Below are 22153 nucleotides of genomic sequence, written 5' to 3'. Positions count from 1 at the left end.
TTTCCCACTTATTTCTTATGTTTTGATCTCGTTGAAAAAAAATCTTACTAACTGAAAGTCGCATATTATTGGAGCCAAAGTGGTATAAGTGCAGCACTTATACCCTAGACTGGCCCATAACAAAAAAAATCCTTATATTCCATGCGGCACCCCCAAGGTTGGTGCATTAAGGTGAAAAAATGACTTTCTGAAAGTTTCAGATCATTTAGAAGAAGCACGAGCTGGCGCAAATTTGTATGGAGATTTTCGGCAAAATGTATGTATGTATGTATGTATGTATCCACCTTGGGTTTGCGGCAGCGCCGCGGTCATGGCCAAAAAAATAACCCGTGCGACCATCTTGGTTACCACGCAAAACAATCATAGCCACTCAAAGAGACTTCCAAGGGAATAGAATCGTAAGCAGAGGCACTTACGGTATCCAGGAATAGAAGGGGAAAAAGTCTCAAGAAGCTATAACCGTATTGTTGACTAACCAAAATAGCATACAAATTATAATCCCGCCTCCAAGGCTTCCGAAAAAAGAGTGCGTCCTTATTTTACAAAAAGTAATCAAATACTTTCTTTTCCTCAACCATGCCAAATTCCCTTGGCATAAATTGAGAAACGTCCAGTATTCGAAACAGGTAACAAGCACATACTGCTACCCGCTCCTTTTGCAAAAGAAGGGTACCCTGATGCCCCCACCCATTCATTTGATGCAGATGAAATATAATATAAAAATGTAATATAATAATATAATATAATATGATAAAATGTAATATAATATAATAAAACATAAACATGTAATATAATAATCATATTATAATGGTAATGTTAAAATAAATATTAAAAAGAAATATTGTAAAATATACCATAGAATAATGTATGCTCATAAAATATAATTCATATAATAAAACAATATAAAATCCATAAAAACTATGTATTTACATCTGCATATATTTCGATGAATGATTTTTTTTATTGACCTTAATAAAAAAAAAGTGAATTAATTGCATTGGTGAACTCCAACCACCTGTGTTAAGTACAAATCAATAATTTAACAAATATAATGAAAAAAATAGTTCAAAACGTAAGTAATTCACACTATGATGACTGAAAACTGAAATATTTTATTTTAAAAGCTGTATTATATGTTTAGAAAGCAATAACTTTTCTTCCGCTTGAAATTTTTGTACATTTAAACATAATTGATTTATGAAAAAAATGGTAAAATGGTGAAAATAGTGCAGGTACAGTGTAAAATAAAACTTGCTAGCAACTGATGTTCAGGCACTTCTATGCAATTTTTGTTGAAAACTGGAATAGTAAATAATGTTATATCATATTGCTGACGGGTATAAAATTGGCATATAGCTTGAATCATATGATGATATCGATGATTTTAATAAACCATCATTCGTGTTTCCTAAAATGTTAATCCGTAGTAGTTAGTTTCATAACATACTCACAACTATTATAAACTGTTGACATTAACAAACAACAATTATATTGTTCAATGGTATGAAGACATGAAGTTAAAAACGATATACTGAAATTTTCAAAACTTGGTCAAACTGGGTCCATCCAAGCATGAGGCTTTTGATTCCTAGAAAAACAGTAAACATATTTGATTAAAAATTTGAATTTGAGCTTCGCAAAGGTCACATGTTCCAAATTAGAACAAATGAAGTTTTCAGCTGGATGCCAAAGTACGCTTGAAGACCTACATTTGATTGAATAATGCTTTCTAAAGTAAATCTGAAGAAAAATGAAAAAAAGCAGAATAAAAGTTTTGCTGGGAGAATATGGAGTTGTCCAAAATATAACAATTCAAATTTAATATATCATGTTGCTATGAGTGTAAACTGTTATTTAAGAAAATAAATTGAAAATAAACGAGTTTGTATTATTTTTAAATATTAAACTAATGTAAGAAGTATTAACGAATAATAATAATAGTAGCTCGAATAAGTGAATTCTCCAGTCTGGTTAACTTATTTTAAATTAAGTTGTTGTTGTGTCTGAAGATCCTGAAACAAAGAATCAACATGCATGTTAAAAAGGTCTTGCATGATGATGCAAATGCCAAACCTGTAAACAAACGAAAACAGTTTATTTTGGTATTCAAAATCATTTTTGTTGCTGCAGTTCTCCATAAATTCGGGATTCTTTTGGTTTCTGAAAGACTATAGATCAACTACCAATAAAATCATGATATAAACCTCCTTCAGGGACAACTCACAGAAGAACTTATAAGTAGAAAACATATATCAATTAATTCGGCTAATTGTAAGAGGAGTAATATTCTTGATAAAAAAAACTTGTACATCAACATTATAATTAAAAAGCCTGAAAAGCAAAGACATGAAAAATAATTATTCAATCGACCAGAATTAGATAAAAACCAACTTAATTTTTCATTAACATCAACATGATAAAGACGATGTTCCATCCTGAAAGCGAAGAATTTAAAGAATCTGTAATGTTCTGTTGTAATCGATTCAGTGCATGATAAATATGAATATTATTGTTATGTTCAATATATGAAATTTATATAATTTTGTAATAATATTTTTATTTGAGAATTTCAACGATTTTTCAAAAATAATGTTGCATTATATTGTCTAAAATAAGAGACCTTCGTAATCCGTTGGATCGAGCTGCTGAAAGGAATAATGTTTTGATTATATGGCTGATTCAGTGATATGAAAATATGATCTAACTATGAATTAGAATATTTTGATTACGCAATTCATATGAGATATTAATATGACATAATCATAACAATTTGATGATATAAACAATACGATCTGTGCATGAATTGAATTTAAGTAATCGGCTCCTTGATCCGTTGTATTGAGCTGCTGAAAAGTATAATACCTGTGCAATTTATAAGGTATGTTAAATTGATATTAAGTTCCCTGCATTGTCAGAGATTAAGATGAATAGAGACAGAATATCAGTAATTCCATCCTCTGTTTGGAAAAAATAGGGCCATGAAAAACTAAATAAAATTAAAAACAAATCATTATCTTAATTGGCTGCCTTGCTCTAATCTGCCTCAGAATTTAATCATCATTAAAAAACAATTAATTAAAAAAAAACATTTGGAAATTTTTCTTACCATCATATAAATTCTGATGATATCAATGTTACTTAACACAACTGAAAAACTAATTGGACACATGAACACCATTTTAAGCAAGTCATTACTCATGAAGGTTTTCAAATCAATTTTAAATGCTCACAGTACTGATGATTCCGATAGAAAAAGTTGAAAAAAGTTTGTTTTTTGTAGGATTTAATAAACCTGGGAATATTCTAAAGTTGAATAAATTTTTTATATAACATATGTAGTAAATGTTTTCAATTTGTTTACTTTGATTTGATTAGGATTGATTCTATCAATTGAATGCTTAGTAATTTCTCATGAAAAAAACATGTTAATATAATAAAAGTAATTGTGAGTTAACTTTATGATGAATCAGAAGAAAATTTCAATAGAAAAAATTTGAATTAAGTATACACTTCAAAAAAATATATCAATGAATAATACTTATCTTGCAATCCAGTGTATTTTTGATAACATCTCGGATATTTCAAAATTCGCAGAGCAAAATTTCCAATATTAGTTCTCCTCATATTTCAATTGTTGTTTGTTTTGTTGGAAGCATTCGGTTTCAAAAACGTAACGCAGCAAGGGTTACCATAATTATTTCCCTTCATCCGAGACTCACACCACCGTTTTGCCAGTGTAACGTTTCATATAAGTGGGATGACAGCACGATTAGATCAGGTACAAGGAACGAAATGGAAAATGGACTGAAGAAAATTTATGCACGCGATTTGTAACCATTAAAAACTACACTTAGCACTCAAAACACCAGCAACCCTCGCTATACGCTTGTTGAAAAACACTCTGTTAACTGTTACGCAACACCATTTCACTTTTAAACACCACACAACTTCTGAAAAATACAACTTTCTATCTGATCAAAAAATATCCACATCACAACGGCAGGGTTGCCGAATTGTCATTGTATGGAGATTTTCGGCAAAATGTATGAAAAATCGACATACTTTCACTCTTTGTGTTCTAAAATATGTTTCCAGTAACCTAGAAAGCTCAGAATTTCAGGAATTGTAGTTCAAACAATGACAAACAAGTTTGTAGAAGAATGTGACGCAATACGAGTTGACTGTGATGAGTTATACGCAATTGAATGTGTGATTTTTTTTCTCACTTTATCGATATATCGTGAATGGTGCATAGGTGGATTAATAGTACTAACTTGATCGCATTGTCACACAATGAGAATTACAGATAGAAAGTTTGTGTCTTCGGCAAAGTTGTAGCTTATTTTATAACAAATATCTTTGCAAAAAATGAAAGAAAGGTTTGAAAAACCATAAACTGCTGCATTGTGCGACGATGCGATCAAGTTGGTGCGATTATTAGCCCATACACCGTTCACGATATATATCAATGAAATGCGAAAAAAAAATCACACATTCAATTGCGGATAACTCATCACAGTCAACTCGTATTGCGTCACAATCTTCTACAAAATTGTTTGTCATTGTTTGAATTACAATTCCTGAAATTCTGAGCTTTCTAGCATACTGGAAAAATACTTTAGAACACAACGAGTGAAAGTATGTCGATTTTTCATACATTTTGCCGAAAATCTCCATACAAATTTCAAGTCCTTTGCGCCAGCTCGTGCTTCTTCCAAATGACCTGAAACTTTCAGAAAGTCATTTTTTCACCTAAATGCACCAACCTAGGGGGTGCCGCGTTGAAAAAAATGTTGAAAAAATCATCCCATACAAAATTGGGCCAGTCTATTATACCCCTTTGCCATCAAGTGTTTTACTAATACTTCTTTGCCACGAACTTAAATGTTAATTCCAGGAAGGAAGGGTTTTTTTGTTCAAATAACGGCAAATCAGTCCAATTTTGTTTTTATGAAAGACGTTTAATTTATTCCAACGCTTCGGTGTTATTGACATCATCATCAGAGATCCAACAAATGTTTTTTTTAATAATATTATGTTTAAACAATACACTCTAGTTCATATTTAATATTATAAAAAATATAAAACATTTCTAGGATACCTGATGATGATGCTGATAAACACCGAAACGTCGGAATAATTTTAACGTCGTTTATAAAAACTAAATTGAACTGATTTGCGATTACTTAAACATTTGAAACATTGGGTCCTGAAAAGAAAACAGAAAGTTGAAACTATGTTTTTGTTATAAAAAAAATTGGATTCAAAGGCTTATGTTTTCAGAACACAAAAATTCTAAATTGAAAACCATAGACAAACTTGGAAAAATATTTCTAAAAAATTCAACAGTTTGACTCTAAAATTTGGTTAAATTTTTTGGAAATAAAAAAAACTGCTCTATGAAGTTCGGTGGATTTTTCGGAACATAAAAACAAAATATGAAGATGAAAAATATAAGTTTTTTATTATTGGACAAGGTATTTGTTAAATTCGGTCTTTCTCCTTGAGTTTTGGTGATATGAAGTTAATAAGTTCTAAAATGTGTAAGTTTACGGTGAAATCAAGCAATGATAACTGATATACTACAAAATCAACGTATCAGAAAAATCAGATTCTTAATTCGTTTATCATACTTGATTTGATAAAGGAATTATATATTGATAATGGCTATGCATGATCTAAAAAGGTAAAATTCTACTGATTTTACAAATTCGTGAAGATATCATTACAATGTTTCTGAAACTTGAAAAAAACTTGATTTCAATAACTAAATTTATTAAAACCTGGAAAACGATTAGAATTATGCTTTAAAATTATCTCAAATTCAATTTGGTTTAAAACTTCTTTAAAAATTCGTTGAATGGGGTGAAGTAAATAAAATTGAGAACTTCTATAATTGAAGTCTTGAGGAAAGTTGATAATTGATTTAAAAATCATGTTTTAAAGTGTCATGTTTTTGTTATTTTTTTTTTTTCAAAAAAGTTTAGGAATTTCATTAATGGTATTAAAATATTTTCAAAAGTTGTTCCAAAAGCAAAAGCTTGGAAAAAAATTATTCAAAATTAGCTTCAATTTGTGTGCACTACGGCAAAATGTCAATTTTGTTGATTTGTGTAATTTATCAAAACCTTTTTGAACATGATGTCCAGTATTAAAAAAAAAAAAAAAAACAAGAAACACAAATTAAAAATGAGACTGAAATTTGTTTTTTTAAGAAATTTTCATATGTGCATATTATTTGTAATGATACAAAAAGAGTTTTTGTAAAACAAACTTTTAAGAAATAATGGAGAAGATAATGGGTTTAAGATTTTTGTTTTGCTAGTTCTGATGACCAAGTTGGCGTTCAACTTGTTGATGTATAAAATTATAATTCGATGAATTAATTTTGTAGAAAGTTTAGTTTCAAACTCTTTACTTGTTTAGTTATATTTCTTAATAAAAATCTATAAAAACCAAGGGTTCTTGTCAAGTTTTGAATTTAAATACAAAAGGTTGATAGAATTGTAAATCAAAATTTACAATGAAAAATTAGGAGGTACCAATTCGTGAACGACATACAGTGTCGTGGAATAAAATGTCTCAAATCAAGGGTGATTTTTTCCAAAATTCTACTATAGGCGAGCCGAATTTCTGACTTGTTTGTTAATACTTAGTTTTAAACACTTTTAAACTTCTAGTAATTTTCCGTTACTACGGTGAATATTTTATTTGGAAAAATCTTCATGGAGGGGTTCACCTCTAAAACCCACCCCGTTCACACGGCCTTGCACAGAAATGTTCAACAAAAATCGATTCACCCATTTGTTATTCAAAATTCCCTTCTTCTATCGATTGAAAAAAAAAAACATATTTATTTCGGTTTTGTTACTTTAGTCACAACATGATTTCCATATAATTTTGTAGTGATACAAGTGTTATGAAGCTTCAGCTTCTGAAGAAACGCGAATCATATGTGTGTAGCTGTTCAGCAACCGGAAATTCTCATCAGGTGTATCGACCATAATCATCGTCGTCTCCATCTGCAGCAGCTGTTCCTGGCCAAGTCAACGCATCGAAAATGTCCACCGTTTAAAATCTTCGTTAGTCGTTCGTCGTTAGAATTTTAAAATATCGTGTTAATCATGAACTATCTCTCAAGTATTGCGTGTCCAACTCGGTGTTACTAAATTGTTTTTGACTCGAGTTGAGTCAATTTCATCCGACGGAGAAGCACCAACAGAAAGGTGCCACGGTTGTTTTGAGTCTATCGAAGGTCACAACCAGACGCCCGAAGCAAATGGCAAAGTGAGATAAATTAATTTAACATAATTATATTGGAAAAATGAGCTGCCGCCGCCATTGCTATTGCTAGTGCCACCAATCCAAACCAGCGACGTGTCCAAGAGCACGAATCAAATCTAGCGCCCATCTCCGGTTGTTTATGGCGGTGAGGAAATATTGTTCATTGCCAGGCCACTAGAGAGCGTGTTGGTTTGTTTGTTTGTGTCCTACTCAGTGAACGTGTTTGTGTGCTGCCATCTATCTAAATATTGCAGCAAAAACACCAACAACAGCCTGCAGATATGCAATTTGTTCAACCATAAACGTGCATCACTACGCGTCGCGTTGAGATAGGGAACAAGATTTTTTCTTCCCGTACAAGGAGTCAAGGTGTGGAACCGAAATATAAGTAAAGTTTTCCACTCTGCCAAGGTGTATGAGATGTTCCACATTCTCTGACAGTGCCGAGCGAAAAGAAAGTCAATTAGGAATAAAGTTGAAATAAATTTTCCCAGCACTGGAAGATAAGATCGTGCTCTGGTTGTTTGAAGAGTTCGGTCGACCGGGGATATTAAAAGTTATAGTTCTCGAGGGTTAACCGTAAGCCCTCTTTCCCGTTTTCTCTCGAAAGAGTTGAAGTATTGTGGAATCGCGCCAAGTAGAAATGTGACGATCCGTGATTGTGCCCCTGTTTGTGTGAGCTGTGTATTTATATGTGCATGTGCCTCGCTGTTAGTAGATAAAGTTTCCCTCCGTAATTGAATTGCTGCTGTTAGTGAGTAGAATCAAACCGAAAAAAATATAAAAAAATGAACATGGCCAACGATTCCGGCAGCAGCAGCAGCGATGAAGAGTTGGCCCAGGCTGTTTCCTCCGTTAGGGGCCCGGCCCAATGTCACGAATGCTACTCGGACTGCCCGGATTGCATTCCCTGTTGCAAGGATCCGGTTCACAAGTGCCACTCGGACCCTCTGGGTGGATCGGCAGGGGGCCGGGTTGTGACCGGGAAAAATCTACTCACCCGCTCGCTCCGTTATGGGCCCGGAACTACGACCCGGAAGTGTGTGCTCACCCTCGATGGCTACTCCTATGTTATCGGTAAGTCTAGGCTGAAAAATGTTTGGGCATAATTTTTGCTGCCAGAGCACAGCAGCGAAGAGGGTCGGATCGATTTTGGTAATATGAGTTTTTTCATGGCTGATATTTCATGCTTCCATTGGCAGAAGTTTCCAGATATTTTGGACGTTAAAGAGAGCCAATGGTGAGGGATGAAAAAAAAATAAAAGCAAAAATATTCGTCAAATCTAATGGTCTCTTCGGCATGGCATGTATTTTCTGAAGAAATCTTCTAATTTTGTATAATACGGAAAAGGAGACAAGGAGAAGTGATGATATTTTTTAACAATAGAAACATTCAGACAATATTCATTGGAAAATAAAATTCAATGGTCTTAACAGTCTTAACCCCAGTACTTGTTCTTTCGATTGGAAGAGACAGCTGTTATCATCTTTGATTCTCGTAGCCATTCAACCATTATAAAAGGGAAATAAAAGTTAAAAAGCGAAATGCAAACAACCTTTAGGTATCTTAGAAGCAAGCAACTAAGCAGACAAATGATGGAATCCTGTGACTTTATTGGATTGGACCTGAAGATTTTCTTTCTTTGCACGTTTGATTTTTTCGAATGTTGTTGCTGTTCCATCATTGGAAAGTTCGCCACAATATTGTTATAGAAGTTAAGCTTATTTTGTTTTATCATGAAAGTATTCAAGATTGAAAATGAAAAAATCATAAGAAAAAGAAGTTCATATTTAAAAAACGAATGTCAAGAAATAAAACGTGAGATAAGAAAAAAAATGTAATCAAAAATACTTATGATAAAATTAAAAGATAAACGGTATGATTTTCTACGTTTCTAACGTATCTTTTGGAAATAATTTTATTTATTTTCATAATTTTTTCGCAAAATGCTGACTAGTTTAAAAATGTTTTGGGAATTTTGGGTCACTAAGCCAAAAAAAGACCAAAATAACAAGTAAGATACACCGGGGTAAAGGGAGACGAAGGCTTTTAAAACTTGAAGAAGCTTTTGTAACTTTCATGCTCACATTCGAGAAAATTCGGTACCAATTCCCTTTGGAATTTTTCTTCAGTGAAATTCGAACTTTGGAGTTTAAGTAGATATGAGACTTTTGGTTGTTTGGGTTACCACAAGGTCAAAACATCTATAAGAGATGATTTCGAACATTTTTTTCGTATCGGAAAGAGAGGAAGAGACCCGATCGAGCGTCAATTTAAGTCCAGCCCTTTCATCGTTAATCAGAACAAATTGATGACTTTTATTATCATAGATCATGATCAATCATGAAAAATCAGTCAGAACAATCATTTATACGATAGTCACGAAAAACCTCAATGTAAACGGCTTGTGTAATCATTTCTATTTTGATTCATGTTAGCTGGGCTCTCTTTAAGAAACAATCGATTAAACCGATTTATATTCGATCCGATGTTTCAATCTTTTGAAGTTAATTTTTTCTTTCATTCCGGAGATTTTGAGATTCAGTTTCGTGCAGAATTTTGATACCTGCACTAACCAAAAGACTGCTTCTCATTATTGGTGCTACCATGCCTAAGGTTGCCAGATTGCCCGGTTTTATCCGGGTTTGCCTGGATATTTAACACAAAATTTCACAAAAATCCGGCCCGGCCTTCAGTTTCAGTTAAAATGCCCGGATTTTTCTCGGGTTGATTCACTTTATTTGCCAAAACAAACAAAAAAAAAATTTTATTGAAAATTTTTTTTATTTATGCGTCTTAAACGAATTTTTTTGAACAAGTTTAATAACTATAACCATGAGAAGTTTTTTTGAAAACGTAAAAAACGATTTAAAAACTGCAAATGAAAAATTTTTTTTTCATATTTTTTTCTTTGATTTGGGTTGAGTAATTCCTGAATTTAGACCAAATTTGCCCGGATATTGCCAGATTTTTGGTCGACATTTTGGCATCAAATGCCCGGATTTTGCCATGATTTTAGATGGAAATAGCCCGGAATGTCCGGCCAGGGTACGCGCTGAAAAAAATCTGGCAACCTTAACCATGCCACTTATAAAATCGAGACAGGCTCAAAAGACATCGTTTATACTCTTGAGGAAAACCTGAACTTTTGTCGAATGCTCAAGAAATCGGAAGTTCCATAGAACGGTCACTTGAACTTTCTCAGCTTTGAATTAAGCATCAATATTCTATAACGTTTCACTCTGCTAACAATTCAAGTACCGTAAACTGGGGGAACTTTGATCACTTTTTTCATTCATTTTTGAATATTTTGGAAGAGGTTACTTTTTCGTAATACCTGAAAGCTTTAAAACCCTTACTGAGGTGGAGAGTATTAAACATGATCATTGATTGCAGAAAATTCAAACGACATTGGTGGTTATAATTAAATGTTTGTTACAAAACCAGATTTCGAGTTTCGGGATAACTTTGATCACAATGGTTTTTACGTAACTAAACATCTTCAAATTTATTGTTTTGATGCCATTTAGCACAGAAGGCTCAAAACATCAATGACATTAAGTTTTTGTTTGGACTCAATTGAATTTTTCAACTTCAATGTTGCTGCATACATTTAGGGGCAAAATTTTTTAACATTTCTCAATATTTTTTGGCCTCAAAAACAAATAAAATTTTGCCCTCATGCAATTCCCCAAGTCTTCGTACTATTCCCATGTTCTTTTTTCTTCAATCTTATCCATTTTATAGGGGTTTAAGCCATTTTTTCTATACGGGCTTTTTCATGGAAAATTACCGTTTTTTCACTATCCAAAAATTATCATAGAATGACCATAAAAAAAACTCTAAAACTATACCTATACAAAGGAAAAGAAATAAACTGTCATATAAAACAACCCATTTGCTTATTAATGGTATCATTTTATCAGGAGAGGTGTTTGTTTGTGAGCCTTCAAAAAATCAGATATTTTAAGATTCCCAAATTATATTTTAATTGATATAAAAAATCTCCTAATAATAACTAAATTTAGCTTATTTGTTACTCAATTTACAGGCTTTCAAACGTAGTTAAAAGTTTTCAGATATTTCAACTTCATGCTTAGTTAATGATGCTAATCTGCAAAAATTTCATGTTGATCAAAGTTACCCCGCTGATCAAAGTTCCCCCAGTTTACGGTACCGTAAAACGTGGTAGCTTTGATCACCGGTGTAATTTTGACCAAAAATAAATTTTTGAACATTACCATCAATAACTCAGTCTAAAGTTTGAATTTTTGAAATCTGTTTTCTACATTTGAAAGCCTATTTATTGAGTTTCAAATAGGCAAAATTTCTATTAGTAAAAATTCAATTTCAAAATCCTAAAATATCAATGTTTTCTATGGCTCGGAAATAAGCAGATCTTCTGATTATTTCAAAAAGCAACAAAAAGTCACATATTCAATTGAATGAAGGCTTTGAAAGTTACATATTGGGTGAAAAAGAGAATCAGCTGCCCAATTCTCTTAAGTGAACTTTATGTACTCATTAATGAACTTGAAAGGTGCAAAAGTTTTTAATATGTATGTTGTATGAGACTTAAGTCACATGCAGTGCTCAAAACGGGATTTACGAAATCACATAAAGGACACAAAAGTGCTCAAAACCGGATTTAATAAGTCACAAAAAGTGCATTGATTTGCTTTCAAAATCAAATCACCACATCGAGTTTTAGTTTCAGTTAGAACAACATCTAGGTGTGGTCTTGCGATAGCGTGTTCGATTCTTACCACGAAGGTCGGGGTTCGATCCCTAAGCCGGGCACGTTTTTTTTTTTTCAATAAGTAATTTGATAATTGAGTGATCATTCTGATGCGATATTTGTAGGAAATGTAGGAAAGAAAAAATCGAGCAATTTGTCGAGTTTGGAATCCGGCGCGTAGCATGATGGCGGCACCTTGTACAGAACATATTAACTAATCAAGAGAAGGTAAGATGAACCGATGCAGTGGAAATAGAGAAAGATTTTTTGCACATTTCACGAGTTTATGGAAGCTGAATAAAAAAGCCGCTGGAAGCTGAATAGAAGATTATTAAGAATTGTTTAAAAACTTAAGAGTTTCAATAGGAACTTAAATTTTGAGCTGCAAAGAACGGATTTCATATCAATGATGGGGCTGAGTAAGCGTTTTTGTACCTATTTTATGGAACTTTTGGTTGCTTAGGAAATTATCAAAATTTATAAAAATAATTTAGAAATCGCATTTTCAGCCTAAACCTGAAAATAGATGATAGATTATGCTTGAGAACTCACTTTAAAAATATCAACAATGGGCGTTTCGTAATATATATATTGGATGTATCACGATACACAAATAGAGCTATCAAATTTAGTAAGATAATTGTATTTTAGTTGAACCATCAATAGAAGAAAAATTGAACGAAAAACCATTCAGGGAAATTTTATGAAAGTTGGAAGTTTCAGTGCCAATTTCTATCAAATTATGAACAGCACCGTCAACTGGGGCATCATTCAACAATTCCAATTCAATGGCTTCTTAAAGCTTATTGTCCAAGGATAATCATATCGATTGTGCATCAATCGTTGTAAGATTGGTGGGACATCAAATTGACAAAGTCAAAAAATTATTGCTTTAATCAGTTGTTTTTAAGTTTACAAAAAACACGCGATTTTCACCCTACTGAGAAAAGATGCAACAAATGATTTAAAGAAAAATAAAACAAAAACGTTTGGAAATTTATAGTTTTGATATATTGCAGTATTTTTTGGTTAAGTTCGAATTTAATTTGATATTTTTTCTGTCAAAAATGTTTTAAAAGGAAAAGCATATGGTGCTGCATACGTTTAGGGGAAAAAATACTACAAAAAAAATATACTAGCTGAAATTAATTTACCGTAAAAATTAAGGTATGGAGGGGTGAAATTTTGAAATTTGCCAACGCGTGATGCCAAACAATCATATTGCACCATATGGAAACGAGATTCAAAAAGTGAAACTTTGATTTGCATTTTGTGCATTTTTGCCAAGACTGGTAACTAAATTATTAAAAAATATTAATAAAAAATGTTTGATGATTGTATAACAAATATTTTCACATATCACACATTATTTATCACATATTTTTAATCTACCATACAGGGTGAAGTTTTTAACGACATCGAAAGATGTTAAAATTGTATTGTATTGCTCGATTTCCTAAATTTCTTATGAGAATCAAAACTTTAAAAACTTTGTCACGATATAAGAAACTAAGTAAACATAATTTTGTTATCATTAAATGATAACTGAATAACATTATATTAAATTAAAAATTGAATAAGTGTTGTGGTATACAAATGTGGCATCTAACTATGATGCATGATGCCTCGTTTGACGGGACCATTGATGTACTTTTAACAAGCATCTGTTCTGAAAAAAGGGGGGGGGGGGGGGGAGGACGTAGAATCGGATTCGACCATCAGCCAATTTATTTTACAATTCAATAACCAAAAACTTTTTTTTCATTACAGGTAAGAGTTCAACAGCATTTCTAGCCCCCCTAGTTTTACGAGCATGTAAGTTTACAACTTGAGAAACAATTTTTGTCGATTAAAAAATGCATGCAAAGCTTTCTAAAGTTAAAAAGTTATAACACTCAATTTAATATTTTTTAAAGGCCTTATAGTATTGAAAGCCCTTAAAACATGTTATGAAGCAATATACTTATAGTGTTCTGTTTCAAAGGATTTATTAGGGCATATTCAAAGCAGCTACATTTATTTTGAACATTGTGTTGTGAATTGCTGATTTTGTTTTGTCTTGAACTGGCTTGAACTTTAACGTATACCTAATTATGCATTGATAACTCAATGCAATTGAAATTGATGGGTTGATAATTGATATCTTTTCTGTTTTATTATTTTATAAAAAAAAACCTGTTGCAAATTTTCTACTGCATTACCCCAATCCGCTCTTGTGTGTCAATATAACACTATTGGAAGTTTGGCGGCTATAACTTTTTTCGGGTGCATTCAAATATAAAAAAATCTTCTTTGACCCTCAATGAATTCTTAAATATTCCCCTCAAATTGCTATATCTAAAATTCTAAGACAAAAAAACGATAAAACATGCTTCAGAAACAGACTGCAGATCGGCTGCGGAAAGCTCAAAAAAATTTCATTTAGTATCTAAGACAGCTGAAGTAGCTAAACGTTGCGCATAATAGTTATATATTATTTTCATTCGGCATGCGTGCATGCATAGGTTCTCGGAGATGATAAAATTATCTTAAAAAAAAGTTGGGGATATACTGTTCTGTGGTGAAAATGTGTTCTTAAAATCAAATTTCGTTCTTTGGAAAGAGAAGTTTTAATCAAAATTTTATTCAAGTTTAAAATTCTTTCGTTTATATGCACCACACGAATTAAGAATTTGACCTCCTGTTACTATTCTGATTCCCTTCTATTTCAAGGCCCTATCAAACCAAAGAATGCAATAAATCTTTTCATTCAAGATTAAAAACAAAACATCCAAACTATCACAGCACGTGAAACCGTCGCCCGTCAACTCGAGTGACTTTACGGCTAGGAGGCAAAACTATATGAACGCTAGCGCGAACGAGAAGAACTATAATTATAACAATTTGATTACACTAGGGTGTGTCCAAATAGTGAGCGCGCGTGGGCCTCAAATGTACGAATCACATGTGCCAGAGCGATGATTTCTTCCCTTCATTCAGCTTCAAATTTCAAATTGTTCCACTCTAGCGGATCATAATTATCACGACTGTTTCTGGGAATGATTCGCTAACATTGTAGCTAGTAATTGACATAGTAGGTGTGTCATATAAATCGTTGTCTGTCAACTTGTTTGTGAATCGTGGCATGCAAATCGGAAGTTCGCTTCAATGGTTGCCAAAAATTAGTGTTTATTGCGCCGAACAAATTTATATTGCAACGTTTTTTCATCTCGCTAAGAAAGAGGAGTATTGCCTGTCATGCGATTTTTGTTTGGCATTAAATTTCATTTCGTCACAATTAAAAAAGAAAAAATTTGAAAAGCTACATGATAAAGTCGATAGATAAAATAAAAGCTTTTATCGAAACCAGGAAACTTTTACTGTCATTCCGGGGGATACTTAGTGGAAGATTTTCAAGAGACGATAGAGCGGTTGCCGGACGAAGTTTTAGTTATGATGATAGTGCTAAGCTGAAACGACTTCCTTGTAAACCCGTTAATGGTGAAATCAACCCTCTTTTTTATTATGAAGCTCATTGATGAAAATTATTCTGAAGTTCAATCTAACCTAAAATGGCATTGGATGAAAAATCAGAATCAAATGTGATTAGCAGCAGATTATGAAAAGAAATTAAAAGATCACGCCTATAGGTCTTGGATCTTAGATATTCCGTGGATTACTTGCCTCGAAGGACATGCCGACTAATGGTTTTCGATGTCTGTTGTCGAAAACTTTATAAGTATATTCTATATATAAGTATTATGCTTCCGGGCCAGTTATGTTAAACATTCTTTTTATCAATTAAATGTGGATAGAGCATTGCCAAAGACAAGAAAAGGTAAGGTCAAGTATAGGCCATGGTAAATCGAGTAAAAATCATTACTTTGTGATACTAAAACTTTTCAAGAGCACAACCCAGCCTTCATGAAATCGTTTCAGAAATGATAATCCAAGTCGTTTACAATGGTGTTTGGAATTCCAACTGCATAATGAAAAGATTGTATAAAATTTCCGCAAAAGTCAGTTTAGATCGGATATTATAGAAAGTTCGCCATGTTTGTACATTTTGAAATGATTATGTTCCCGCGCGGGCTTCAAGCGAGAAAATCATCGTAATTCTCTCTGTGCAACAAGCAGTGCATTCAGATGAATTTTCGATGACAATTGAGTAACATTGACCAATGAGAGAACTGGCCAATATTTTCGCTGGCAACGAATTGAAGGCAATAGAAACAGCGCTCTCTTGCATTCTACCGAAAGATACAAACAAGGTGTCGGATAACGCCCAATTGGTGTAGTAAATGCCAAGCAAAATGTTCTTCTCTAAACTCAAAATTACAAATTCCGAATCAAATTTTTATGAACGTCTAAAATGATTCAAGTGTAAAAATCTCGACTCAGAACTAAAGCCAAAACATCGAAATCTTATCCAAGGTCCCTAATTCTACTACAGTTTTTCAAAAAATTTACTTGTTGATTGAAATTTAGTCCCGAATATGAATTTCAATAAACTTGTCGAATCTTCCAGATTTTGCAGAATTTGGCACTTTAATTGCTGAATCAAACAAAAATTTTAATTGAGTCATTAAAATTATGTTTTTGAGTCTACAAATTTTTATTTAGTTTCATAAAAAATTAAGTGGAATTTTTTTTAATGTGATTTAAAATCGACTGATATATTTTGATGAACAAAATTCGAGTGTTTTTCTTAATGATTTTTATCTAATAGTTTTGTTACTGACCCCAGATTTGCACGGCCGGCTACTTGTGGGAAAATATTTTTAAAGCTTAAGTTACCTAGGCTAGAATAATTCCGGATTTGGTGTTTCTAATAATGCTTATTAACATTCAAAATCGATGTCTGTGATAAGAATTCTGAATATGTATCCAATTTATTGGAACTGAACTTCAATCTGGATCATTGCTTATTTGCATCTCGGTTTTGCATTTCAAACTTCTTTATTCGAAACTCATCATTTCTGAATATGAATAGAAATTATAAACCGATTTCAAGATTTAAAATTTTAACTTTTAATTCTTATACAGATTTGGACCTAAATAAAGTTTTATAATGGTGATCAAGAATTGTAAAATCTGAAATAGATTAATCATTCGCAATTTTCATTCAGATTCATAAGTTGAATTTCAAATAAATAACCTAAAGATAAATTTATATTCCGAATTCAAATGAGATATTTCTGGTTGAAATTCTGATCAAAATTTAGTTTTTGGCGTAAAATTGAAAAAAATTATTATTTGGAACTTAGATTCAAAAATCGCATAAAATTTTTTCTATTGAGTTTAAATTAATCAAAATACCATCAGAGCTATGCTACAATGAAAACATTTTTCATAATGCTTTCTATTCTCCCATCTTATTCCTCTGATTTCTTTCTTAAACATGAACAAATCCCCGTTTGGGAAATATTTTATGCCATCGGACATACAATAAATCGTCATCCACATTTCTGCTTTTTCATTTTTATAATTATCATCAATATCCACTGACAGAAAATCTTCGAGGTGTAATAGGTTTATTTCAAACTTTTTCCTTATAAAATTTTTTACACAATCTGTAACTGTTCTTGCTGCATTACACTTTGACATTCTATGGTCATTATTATCATCTTGATGGCATTTTTCGCATAAGGTGGTATTAAGTCTTCCGATATTGTAAGCGTAAAGTTTTTTTTTATTAGGAATCAAATCATTATATTAAACAAAAAGCCTTGTTCTGCCTTCAGACGATACAAAAGATGAATTTAATTTTTTCCAGATAATGTTCCATTTTGAAGTTGGATAATCAAATTTTCCTTTTGAAGTTATACTTTTGTCGGTTATAAATCTGTTATAAATTAATGCACACGTATTTCAATCCGTTTGGTGTTCTTTTAAATATTTAGCCCGGTTGATCCACTCTCTAAACTTCGGAATTCATATTTATAACTCAGGTTCAAAAGGCAGCACTCAGATTCGGAATGAAAATTAAAAATTCAAATTCTGCTTGAAGTTAAGTTTTAAATCAAGATGTAAATATTTCAATGAAATTTTTTTAAAGATTTAAATTACAGGCGATCGCAGTTTCAGAGTTTTTATTCTGGTTTCAAAATTAAAATTTTATCTATATATAGAATGGATTTCTGTCTGTCTGTCTGTCTGTCTGTCTGTCTGTCTGATACTTATATACTCGGAAACTACTAAACCGATTTACGTGAAACTTGGCAGGTGTGGGTATTGGAAACAGAGAAAGGTTCCTATTATGGTTTGAGACCCCTACTTCTTTCATAAAGGGTGGCGGGGCCTTCCATACAAAAGACAATTTTTTGCATTACTCGAGAACCAATCCAATCAAGCAAATGGTATCAAATGTGGCATGGGGTGCTATTTGGGAACGAGAAATATTTCTAGAAATATAAGGTACCCCTCTTTCCTTTCAGTGGGGAGGTAGGAAGGGGGTAGGGGGGCTACCTTACAATTTTTCATATAACTCGAAAAACTAATCAAGATATTGGAACCATTGGCATGGGAAGGTATTTGGATACAAAAAACATTCCTATGATTATTTGAGACCCCTCCCTCTTTTCAGTAGGGAGATATAAAGGGGGAGAGGGTCTCTTTTATAGTTCCTAACATTAGGAGAGAGTGGGGATACTTGATCCCCTTTTCTTATTTTCACCATATCTTTTTGGAAAAATTTAGCAACTCGCACCCTTTCACATTTTCTGACAGCGTGTAACTTCAAGTTTCTATGCTCCAAAAATTAGAACGATACTTGAATCCATAGATGAACTAGAAGCATTTTTGAGGGAGTAAAAAAAATTGCAATATTTTTTAAGTTAAGGGACACTTGATCCTCTATTGAAGGAGAGTTGTTCTTTTATTAAGGAAGCCCTAATCCTTGGACAAAAATCAAACAACCCCAAGATAGAATGTCAATTGACAATTTTGGTCATGTTTGTTCTCATTTCAAAATTTATAACTGACAGAAGAAGAAAATTCTAAAACTTTGTTTCAACGCGAATGTCATTGCATACTTAAAGGCGCTATTTTCTATAATTAAGAGGAAATTCATTATATTAGCCTTTTTCTTTAGACAATTGTTGGATAAATATAAGTTATTGGATAAATATTAGTAATCTCGTAAAGAGCAATGACCAAGATCAATTCAGAAGAACAAAATACCATTTTTAACTCTAGGGATCAATTGAACCCACAATCAACACTTCAGAAAACTGTTTCTGAAAAAAGTTGAGAGTTTTCAATTGTTTTGAAATTATGGTATTATGACGTTCATATTACGCTCGAACGATCGATATATTGGAACAAATATTTTGGTTATAATTTTTCCATGTAAGGAATATTTTAATGTGATGAAAAAAGATCTTGAAGTCACATTTCGTGAAAGGAAAGGGGGGCTTCCATACATTTTTTTTTGCATAACTCGAGAATTAATCGAGCATATGAAACCAAATTTGGCATCAAAGAGTATATGAGTACGAAAAATACTTAAGTGAATAATAAGTTCTCACTCCTCTATTCAATGGGGAGAACGGAAGGAGGATGGTTTTTCCTTTCAAGTTTATGCATAACTCAAGAATTTACTACTGAAATAAACCAAATTCAATACGAGAAACTTTTCTTTGTGAAACAATCCTTTCTTGCAGTAGGATGATAGAATTGGAAATATTGGAAGGGAAAAGGAAAGCCTACATTTACCTTTTTTCTTTACTTAATCCGAGAAATAGACAAAACCTAACATGGAAAATCATTTTGGTATGATTCTATGATTATCTGACACATCATCCTCTTTTCAGTGAGTTGGTACATAGGAGGAGGGAGGTGAGCCCAATGCAATTTTGTTAGCATAAGTTCTCAATTTATGCTAACGAAGCCAATAAATGGAAGCAAATATGGCATGGAAAGGTTCTTGGTTACGAGATATGTTTCTAAGATTGTTATAGACCTATACGCTTTACAGTGTAGGTAGATAGATGAAGAAAGGAGAAGATCCATATAAATTTGGTTGTAAAGCTGAAAGACTTATCAACCAATGGAACTATATTTGATATAAGAAGATTTTTGGGAACGAAAAAAAATGAGTATGATTATTAAAGATCACGACCACCATTCAGCAGGGGGTAAAGGGAAGGACAAGGGAGGAGCATTCTTATCAGTTTTTATCATAAATCCAGAGCATATCAAGCATAAACAACCATATTTTATAAATGAGATTGTTTGCGTACGATTAATTTGAGACTCTCCTTTTTCAGGGCGAAGCTTGAAGAAACAGATTAAAATAATCAGATCTTTAACACGAATATATAGATCAAGACTGATAATATTAGTTTAAGCTATCTTTGTGTTGTAATTCGAAACTCCAGCTGCAGCCCTCATTTAATAGCGATTGCTTATGAATTATGTTATGATTTGATTTAAAATAATGCCAACAAAACGATAAAAATTTGAATAATTTCTGAAAATATCATTTGATTTTGAAAGGTGTAGCAATGCACACCAGGTCAGCTAGTATGGTCGGTTTACGAAATTCGACATGTCTATGTGGCCACCCTAATCTATAGGGGAGAGTGGGGATACTTGATCCCTTTTCTTATTTTCACCATATCTTTTTGGAAAAAATTAGCAACTCGCCGTCTTTGACATTTTCTAACAGCTTGTAGCTTCAAGTTTCTATGCTCCAAAAATTAGAACGCTACTTGAACCCGTTGATGAACTAGAAGCATTTTCGTGGGAGTAAAAAAATTGCGATTTTTCTTAAATTAGGGGAGACTTGATCCCCTATTGAAAGAGACTTGATCTTTTATTCAGAAAGCCCTAATCCTTGTATAAAAATCAAACAAAACCCCAAGATAGAATGTAAATTGACTATTTTGGTCATGATTGTTCTCATTTCATAATTTATAGCAGACATAAGAAGAAAATTCTATAACTTTGTCTCAACGCTAAAAACATTGCATACTTAAAGGCGCTATTTTTTATAATTAAGAGAAAATTAATTTTTTTTGCTCTTTTCTTCAGACAATTGTTTGATAAATATTTTTTTTTGGATAAATATTAGTAATTTCGTTATCAGCAATCATAACGATCAATTCAGAAGAAGAATATGCCGTTTGGAAGGGGCATCAATTGTACCCAACTCTAGGGGATCAATTGTACCCATAATCAACATTTTAGAAAACTTTTTCTGAAAAAAGTTGAGAGTTTTCCATTGCTTTGAAAATATGGCATTATGAAGTTCATTTTACGCTCGAACGATTGATACATTGGAACGAATATTTTTTTTCATAATTTTCCTATGTAAGGAACATTTTAAAGTGATGAAAAAAGATCTTCAAGTTACATTTTGTGAAATTTTTCAAACAAAGTTCAATTACTCAAACAATTATTTTGTTAAAAAATTTTAAATTTCAAGCATTGTTATTTTGCTCATTTTGGCACATTTTTCTAAAACATTTGATCTTTGTAAGACATTCCAGTTCCGAGATATAGCTAAGGAATCAAGTATCCCCAGGGATCAAGTATCCTCATTCTCCCCTACGGCAATCGCAGCTTTAAATAAACGTTTCAGTTTTCGGACGAATATTGAAAAAAAATTATACGGTACAAGTGTGTTCGATGTTCACTCTTGGGCTCGAACTTGCGGACATTTGCTCAGGAGGCAACTGACTGGCTAACTGAGCTTTATGACAAGCTTTCAAAATAATGTAAGTTATGAAAGCTGGTTCCGTAGATTTGATGATACAGTCTGAACTTTAATCTGGGTCTATTTGACTCTTATCAGTCATTGACATTTTTTTTATTCAAGAAGAAAGCTTAAAAATATCAACAATTCGAATCAGAATCCGCATTCAACAACGAAAATCATAATTAAATACCATAGTTTACATTCAAAACTTTAATAAGTGCAAAACTACAGACTTGGTAGGCTGTGCTTGGTGGTGACAGGAGTGTTTTATTAACTGCTGGAAATTTCGCTTTTCCAAAATTTTATTTTTTAACGAAAATTACTACAAAACCGGGCCCCAAAAGCAGACCACAATAAGTGAAATCAAGAAAACATGGACATCTTTTTCCCGGCGAATCCTGAGAGCAGCTAGTCCAGGGATAAGCGAGAAATCTTGCCTTGGGAAACT

At 32.5% G+C, this 22153-nt stretch overlaps 1 protein-coding gene across 3 annotated transcripts in view; it reads left to right on the top strand.

The window, feature by feature from the left end:
• The window catches only part of LOC129745155 (protein naked cuticle homolog), a 503284-nt gene that overhangs the window by 32781 nt on the left and 448350 nt on the right, over nucleotides 1–22153 (top strand). The window contains exon 2 of one of the 3 annotated variants that reach the window (XM_055738070.1): nucleotides 6877–8361. The exons of 1 other annotated variant lie outside the window; for it this stretch is intronic. In XM_055738070.1, the coding sequence (XP_055594045.1) occupies nucleotides 8073–8361 (289 nt within the window). In that variant the 5' untranslated portion in view covers nucleotides 6877–8072. Of the gene's footprint in view, nucleotides 1–6867; nucleotides 8362–22153 lie in introns of those variants that run through there. One more of the 3 variants, XM_055738071.1, reaches the window with a different exon arrangement.

Source organism: Uranotaenia lowii, chromosome 2, assembly GCF_029784155.1.
Source record: "Uranotaenia lowii strain MFRU-FL chromosome 2, ASM2978415v1, whole genome shotgun sequence".
NCBI classification, from domain to species: Eukaryota; Metazoa; Arthropoda; class Insecta; order Diptera; family Culicidae; genus Uranotaenia; species Uranotaenia lowii.
The sequence above is the reverse complement of the archived record's forward strand: the minus strand, read 5'-3'. Positions and strand labels throughout refer to the sequence as shown.